The sequence below is a fragment of the Setaria viridis genome, chromosome 9 (assembly GCF_005286985.2).
Source record: "Setaria viridis chromosome 9, Setaria_viridis_v4.0, whole genome shotgun sequence".
Taxonomy (NCBI): Eukaryota; Viridiplantae; Streptophyta; class Magnoliopsida; order Poales; family Poaceae; genus Setaria; species Setaria viridis.
Window position 1 is genome coordinate 50,658,077 of NC_048271.2, and position 8,422 is coordinate 50,666,498.

The 8,422-nt window shown below is 42.7% G+C and overlaps 1 protein-coding gene across 3 annotated transcripts; it reads right to left on the minus strand.

Annotated features, from left to right (window-relative positions):
- Positions 1-561: 561 nt before the first annotated feature.
- On the minus strand, positions 562-6,860 carry LOC117840698 (uncharacterized). 3 transcript variants are annotated; one of them, XR_011897234.1, is made up of 8 exons: positions 6,514-6,860; positions 6,185-6,274; positions 4,826-5,428; positions 4,596-4,742; positions 4,378-4,500; positions 3,590-4,015; positions 2,475-3,456; positions 562-860 (listed from the first exon to the last, which is right to left on the minus strand). XR_011897234.1 is itself a non-coding variant. In XM_034721218.2 (8 exons), exons 2-7 carry the CDS (start codon positions 6,269-6,271, stop codon positions 3,262-3,264), a joined length of 1,581 nt encoding a protein of 526 aa, XP_034577109.1. In that variant the 5' UTR covers positions 6,272-6,274; positions 6,514-6,860; the 3' UTR covers positions 562-860; positions 3,250-3,261. The 3 variants fall into 3 exon arrangements, 2 of the variants coding, with proteins under 2 accessions (XP_034577109.1, XP_034577110.1); XM_034721218.2 differs by having other exon boundaries at positions 3,250-3,456; XM_034721219.2 differs by lacking the exons at positions 6,185-6,274; positions 6,514-6,860 and having other exon boundaries at positions 3,250-3,456; positions 4,596-4,683; positions 4,826-4,954.
- Positions 6,861-8,422: the final 1,562 nt, after the last annotated feature.

Genomic DNA, 8,422 nt, shown 5'->3' on the forward strand with positions numbered 1-8,422 from the left:
AACGCGATCTCGATCACCGTGATCTCGCCGGTACAGCAGGTTCGTACTGTAGGCCGCCGTCGCCCGTCAGGGCTGCCCGGGCGAGGCTTTGGAGATGGGACTCTGGTGGGCTGTGGGCCTGTGTGTGTGTGTGGAGGACGAGGAGGGTCTCTGTCAACGCTCCTCACGCAGACGCTCGACAGCTGCGACGTCAGAGCGCGCGTCTGCGAGAAGAACGGCTACAATCAGTTTTTTTTTTTGAGAGAGAGATTACGGCTACAAGCAGTTGCCTTTGCTCGGATCAAGCTGCTGATTCGAGTGGGGCCATGACGTCACAGACTTGGATTTTTTTTCCAGCGTTACAAGATCAAGCATTCCAGTTCCAGCGGTTCAGAAATCCAAACGTTTGATATTTGCAGGGCTTTGCAATATAATTTGAATGCCGGTTCCCATTAGAATAGCATTCCTTCCATTCAGCCAACCAACCGTATCTCTTATCCCTAGCTCGGCTTCGTACAAGGATTTAGTCGGGCCTATTCATACACTATCGAAACAAGTAAGTTAGATTCTTGCCAATGAGGATTAAGAGGACGCATCATCTGATCGTCATATATATCATCATCAAAATGAAAACCCGGGACAATACATTACTAGATGTCCATAGTGCAGTACTTGCATTGCCATTCACATACTTAGATAACAGATGATGGGCTGATGGCATCATGACACGGCTTCAGGCCAAGTCCTTTTCTAGCATGCTTAGCCTTCTTAAGTGTTCTTACTGTAGATTCAGACTGGCGTCACGGTCGGAGAGCCATGTAATCGCAGACCTTGTTGAGCTTCTCTTGTGGAAGCTTCTTACAACCAGTGCTCGTGCTACCCTGTCAGCAGATTGGTGTCAGCATTAGGATAATAAGTGACAAGAGGTACTTCAATGTAGCAATAACAAGTAAAAAAGGAGGCTTGTCCGAACAACGGTATCTCCAAACTTTAACATCAAGGGCAACTAAACCGAATGTTAAGACCTGCTGTGACTTGAGTAATCTTATAGACGATATCTGTCACAGAAGGTCACCAAACAATCGGATTCGCAACGATGTCATGTCTGAGCCTCTCAACAGGTACAGAGGTACCCAGTTTATTATTTAGTGGATAGCTACATAAATAATTATGCGTTTAGCTACTTTGTTTGTGTAATTTGGGTTGAATTTTAGGGCCTGTTTGGTTATGGATGCTTATTTATAAGTTGCTTGCTTATTTGTAGTTGCTTATTTATAAGTCTAGGTGTTTGGTTTGGGTTGCTTATCTGATTGCATATGACATATTTGCCCCTGCCATCCTATTTCCCACTACCCCCAACCATTACCATTACCAGCTCAGTACAGAGGCAGCGGCGGGCGGGGCGTGAGCGGCTGCGGGCGGGAGCGGCGGCGGGGCGCGAGCGGCTTCGGGCGGGAGCGGCGGCGGGCGGGCGGCGGGCGCAGCGGCGGCGGCCGGCGCGGAGGCGGCCAGCGCGGAGGCGGCGGGCGCAGCGGCGGCGGCGAGCGGAACCGGCGGTGGCCTGAGCGGTGACAGGATAGAGGAGAGAGAAAGGGGAGAGAGGAGAGAGAATGAGGGTAGGAGGTGTAAAGTGCTCCATAAGCAACTCAAAACTTGCTTATTTGCTTATGCATAAGCAATTTATAAGCAACTCTATAAGTAAGAGTGTTTGGGTTATAAGCAACTTATTTGCTTATTCAGGGCCTGTTTGGTTAGCATTGCTTATTTATAAGCAACTTATAAATAAGCAAATAAGTTGCTTATAACCCAAACACTCTTGCTTATAGAGTTGCTTATAAGTTGCTTATGCATAAGCAAATAAGCAAGTTTTGAGTTGCTTATGGTTGTTTATGGAGCACTTTACACCTCCTACCCTCATTCTCTCTCCTCTCTCCCCTTTCTCTCTCCTCTATCCTGTCACCACTCAGGCCACCGCCGGTTCCGCTCGCCGCCGCCGCTGCGCCCGCCGCCCGCCGCCTCCGCACCGCCCGCTGCGCCCGCCGCCCGCTCGCCGCCCGCCTCCGCGCCGGCCGCCGCCGCTGCGCCCGCCGCTGCACCCGCTCGCCGCCCGCCGCCCGCCCGCCCGCCTCCGCGCCGCGCGCTCGCCGCTCGCGCCCCGCCGCCGCTCGCGCCCCGCCGCTCCCGCTCGCAGCCGCTCGCGCCCCGCCGCCGCCCGCCGCCGCTCCCGCCCGAAGCCGCTCGCGCCCCGCCGCCGCCGCCTCTGTACTGAGATGGTAATGGTAATGGTTGGGGGTAGTGGGAAATAGGATGGCAGGGGCAAATATGTCATATGCAATCAGATAAGCAACCCAAACCAAACACCTAGACTTGTAAATAAGCAACTACAAATAAGCAAATAAGCAACTTATAAATAAGCATCCAGAACCAAACAGGCCCTTATAATAAGCAATGCTAACCAAACAGGCCCTTAGCCATCTGCGCAACAACCACTTTACCCGGTTAAGGATTGCTGGGATCAAGTCATATTTTCAGAACTCAGCTACATGTCAACGGACACGCAAAAGTGAAGCAAGGCCCACAGGACTGCATAATTCGGAAAATGTAGCACAGTATCATTATTTCATACTGGTTACCAAAAGAATTGGCAATGGCAGAATATGAAGCATAGGCTGGCATATCAAGTAACAGAGTATCAAGAAATAACCGCTAACTTAATGTATCACAAAAAGGGGCTAATGTATTCGGATTACTTCCTAGTTTATTAGCAATAATAGCACAACTGATCTTTGGTGTGTCAGCGTGAAGGTTCACAATAATGGTTAATGATCAGTGACCAACATAGTCTGATTAAATCTTAGTCCTATAGCCAAGCAGCGCATGAAAATATTTGGCCTGTACCATGAGTTCAGCAAAAAGGTTAATGATATGTATTATACTTTAGAACTTATGCAGATATACTGGATTCTCTTTCACACTGTTCACATCAGGTGGGCAAATGCAATGAACAACAAACAAGATTCAATAGAGAATCTATACAGAAGTATAAACACACAAAAGGTCATCGTAGTGGTAGACTAGTAGTGAGCTCAAGTAGAAGAAACTTCAATTTGGTACATGTTTAAAAAATAAAAATATTCGTACATAATGTGGATAAAGAGTGGGAAAGTGAGGCGAAGCCATTTCCAAATAGAACACCAAAACATGAAAGCTTTCAGCAATCAGCACACCAATAGCAAACGTAGAAAGGATAGGTTGCAAATAATGTCCAACCTCTTTATGCTTCTATTCACGTCTAACATGCCATTCTTGTTGTTCTTGCTGGACATTCCCAGAAGGCACAGGGATGGGATTCTCATTCGCAATGTGCTGATGCAAACTCCTATCACTGGCAGGTGATCCAGGTTCCTGTTTTAGTCCTGCGATGTCAGGATATCCAGGAGGAACTGAAATTTCTTGAAAAAGCTCCCCTGGCACTTCCTGAGAAAGTTAACCAACAGAAATAGCTGAGCTACCAGACCATACTGTAACAACTACATTGATATATGAATGAAGAAAACACCACATCGTCTTAGTTGCCATCAACACAGTAATCTGTTGAAGCTTCACTTACCTTCTTACAAATGTCATTATGGTCATTGCCATCCTGCTCGTGAGCAAGTTTGTTTCCAGATGCATCTATGCTAGCATGTTGGTCATCTGATTCTTCACTAGCATCATCATGACTGCTATCATCATCAGAATAGGAGTCCGAGCTAGTATTCTCATCGTCTGATTTGTCTTCACTAGCATCATCAGAAACAATATCATCTACAGAAGTTTCGTCTTCAGTATGGTACTCATCCGAACATTCTTCTAAATCACTGTGATTAGCCTGAGAACTCGCACAACTAGGCTTTTGAGGAGCCTCGGGGATAGTATTTGACAAGGAAGGGATCAAACCAGACAAATCTTTAAGAAAAGAACCGACAAACATAGATAAAAGAGAGTTAGCATTGGTACAGAAGTTATTAACCACTCGACACAATTCATCCTTGACCTGTAAAAGGGCAAAAAGGAAAGGTCAAGTGGGATACTAAATCGTTAAGCCCTCAATTGCTAGGAACACTCTTTTTAGGGGAATTGCTAGGAAGACTTTTTTTAGTCAAGAGAGACTAGCTGAATAGATTAGAATGGAACAGGAAGTAATCCTAACAAGTAACAAACAAATACAATAACTAAAATACTGAAATTATGTTAAATCAAATGCACAGAAGTATCACACTCAGTGTTTAATTACTCATCTCTACTAACAAATGCACACTCTTAAAAGGGACTAATTGATTACGTTAAAAATGGAAGAGAAGTAATCATAACACACAAAATAGTTAAAGGATGAAATTATGTTAAACCAAGACGCACAGAAGGAGCACAATCAGCTGCCAGATGAGAAGATACAAATTGCTCAACAGTTAGTCCTCCTCCTATGACTGGAGGAATTTTGAGTCCAGAGTTTATCCAATGGCTGTTGGCAATAGCTTTTACCTACACATAACAGAAGAATCATGTGACATCACAAAGAATGCACAACCTACTGGGAAATAATAACTTACTTAAAGCTCTATTCAAAGATTACTCACTGGAAGGTTGCCATAGACACCATCATCTTGAGATATTGTGTCCATGTTCACAACTTTTTCGATAACCTTAGTAGTCCACACTCTAGTCCTAGGAATAGAAGATGGGACACGATAGGATCCAGTATCAAGATGATCAAGATAATGAACCTACGTGAAGCATTGGTATTGTTGAACCAACACATGCATTGGAACAGAAAATAAACACAGAAAATTGAAGCAAAAATACTTACAGCAAGAAAAAACATGCATCCACAAATAGTTAATCTGTGTTTGTATCTCTTGATCGAAGAAACAAGTTGCTTTAACACAAAATCACACCAATCAAGCTGTGCCACTGAACTTATATCAACCAAGGAAGGAAAACAACGTGGACTGATGCGACAACTGGTTGTGGGGCAAAGGAAACATGACATAGCAAGTAAAAGAAATGTCCTTAAGAAACGATCATCCGCCTTCCTCATTTCGGAAAGTTGCTCAACAATACTTGTAATTCTAGATGGTAGACCATCAGAATAATAGTCCTGTTTCATCAAGGCAGTACTTTGCGCGTCCATTTCGTACTTAACCTTCCTGTTCCCATAAGGAATGCCTAGAATGAGTTGGACGCTCTTGGCTGTAACAGGAATGACAGTGCCATTGCTGAACACTAGCTCGGAAGTTGCGCAATTAAAGTGTTTTGCAAGCCAGTGATAAAGAAGATGAGGTGGGTTCTTCCGACATTTCAAGTTTAGCAAACCACCAAAACCATTCCTTCTAATAAGATCACATTGCTCCAGAGTAAAATTCTTTGCAGTTTGTATAAGATTTGAAGGGTTACAACGACTAATCCAGAACTGCAGAAAAATCAAACAAAAGAACAACAGTTTATAAGAGATGTGATTATGGAAAATAGCACAGCGAAGAAGTGTACTTCATGCAAGATAGATAACCAAATATAAAGTAAAAAATTTGGCAAATGACAACAAAAAAATGGTCCAGGCAAACCATCATTTGAAAAGAACAGCAATGAAACGAACATTGCTTATAGGACATGAACCAGCTGAAAAAGTATTCAGGTGTTTTCATGGACTAAAAATTGTACTAACAAAACTGTAAATTTTACACAGGTGAAGCAGACTGCAACACTGTTAAAAAACAGCTACAATGCCCATCATTTAATGAAGCATGCTTTATCTCACTTTGCATGTTTTTGGTTTTCAGTTGCCTGGGCAAGTTCTAGGCATGGTTACTGAAAAAAGAACCGAACTGAATTGCAAGTGCCCCTTGCCTATACAGTCATGACCAACTATCAAAACTGAAATGAAAATTGCTGTTAAAGTTCCAAAAGATACTTTAGGCATCTATATGGAATCTTTCTTTTCTAAGCTCTGACTAGTGTTCATGAAGCGGTTACAAGGTCAACCTTTTCCCCTAAGAAATTGAGCCCGCGCCATCTGTAAAGGCTATAAGCAAGTATGGAATGACCTTTTAATAACCACTGCCATCACAGCAGTTAGAACTTAGAACATGGTGTTCTCAACAGGAAATAATAGCAAAACATCAGAAACAACGACTATAGGCAAATCAAGGCCATGTTGGGATAAGAATACCCCTTTGCCGCCTGAACACTTCTGTTTCTTTCCGGAACCAGATCCATGGGGAGGTGGTGAGTAACTTCGATGCCTTCTATTATCCATAGCCTGATAACCAAAACAGAATAATAACTGGTCATAAAAGGCCCAAGTTCTATAAAAAATAGTTGCTACATGACACATGCAAATCAATACTGGGGGTCCGTCGCCTGATCCATTTATCGCTCACAGCCTGATCGACTACGCGAGCTCATTTCGCGGACAGAAACCACGGAGGAGGTCCGTCGCCAAAGGAGGGAGCTCGCATTTCCCGAAATAAGATGGGGAGGGGAATGCAGCTTACTCACCTGCTCTCAGCGCACCGCGTTTCACCGCGGCTGAGTTCGAGGCCTCGAGAGGGTGGCGACGGCGGCGACCGAAGTACCGAACTGGGCTCAGGGGGTGCGGTTTTGCGGGTGGGAGTGGGATTGGGATTGGATGAGTGAGGCGTCAGGCGAGGTGCGGGTTCTTGTGGGTTGGGGGACTTGGGGGCAATGGCGAGTGTTTTTGGCTGGTGGAAAGGACGCCATTGCAGGTGAGAGTGAGCAGCTTTCTCCTCCTCGGTAGTCGCGATGCTCCGCCCGTGGGCGGTGACATCTGGAGGCGTGGAGCTCTCTGCATCAGGGGCTCAGCCGCTCAGGAACGTCCACATGGGCGGTTTCCTTCCACCTCGATTTGAGCAACACGGGATCAAAGTTTCACAAAGTTCGTGAACTTTGTCATCTTGTTAAGTTGCATAAACGCTAGTTTTTTTTCTTGTCCGTGCAATTATGTTTTTACTGTTTTTTTAGTTTTATGGGTTTGCCCTCTACTATTTATAAGTTAAATTTTGTCCTTTGATTTTTTGTGTATTTATCCTTGTTTTGACTGTTGACTAAGGGTAAAATTATATTGACTTGTAAATAGTTAAATGTAAAATCACAAAAATAATGGCAAAATCACAATTACACCTAAAATTAGATGAAAGAACACAAATACCCTTTTATTGTATTAAGATTTCACTTGTATTGGACTCGTTCTTTTCAAGTTCACGAGATGGAATTGTACATAATTTTTTATTATAACATAAGTAAAAAGATGCAGATGAGTCAGCCTAATAGAGTGTGATCATGTGTTTCAGACTATATGAACCATGCCACCATGGTACACAGAAGTTTATAATAACATGTCATTTGAAAAGACATTTTTTTCTCAAATCGGCAAGCTACGTTTTGCGTAACCCGAAAACAAACATGCACTGTATTTGATGGAAAAATAAGTTAGGTTACTTAGGCACCGTTTGGATCCCTTCATTTTAAAGGAATTGGAATCTATCTAATGGAGTAGGCTAATTTATCTTGGAATGTGAGATTTCACAACTTTTCAAAGTTTAGATATAAGCCTATGTTAAATTCATAGGGTGGGAGATGGAAATTGATTCTATAGATTATGATTATTAGAATGGAATTCAATTATTATAGCACGCTCTTCGACTCATTTCCATGTAGCAGAAATGCAGCACATAACTATCTCTCTCATATAGCCAACAATAATATGCAAATATATTCCACATATAATTATATTAGCTTAATTAATTTGTGTCTAAATTATAATTATTAGAATGTAATTCAATTCCAAGGATCCAAACATGCCTCAGTGAAATCTATCAATCTATGTCATTTTCGGCTAGCATGGATACTTATATTTATGATTAATTATTTTACGTTATTGTCGTTAATTTAAGATCCATTCGCCCAGTCAAACACATATATCATCGAGAGCAAGATTTTACATTAAATCCTCATATTCCACATTTTATCAATGGTGAAACACGAAACATGCCGCTTTAGACATTCAATTTGAGAAAGGGAGGAAGCACAAAAACTACCCATATGCCATTTGAAGCTCGGGATTCCTTGCATAAATCATTTAGCTGCCAGTGCTCGCACTCTACTCATTTTGTTGCCAATGCTTTAACTAATTGAACCTATTTTCATAAATTTGGAATCGCTGACGTAGTTTTTATTGAATTTAGATACTTCTATACAAGCATAATCCTAAGTCCTAACACCTTTTGAGTTTTGTCTAAAAGAATTTTTTATGAGAACTTAAATGCTGTCTCGCCGAGTTTTACTATCTGCAAAAGAATATTTTCACTACAACACGGTGAATAAGTCTAATCTAAGTACTTGAATACATATCTTTAAAGCTATCTTAGCCTATCATGGCTATGTACAG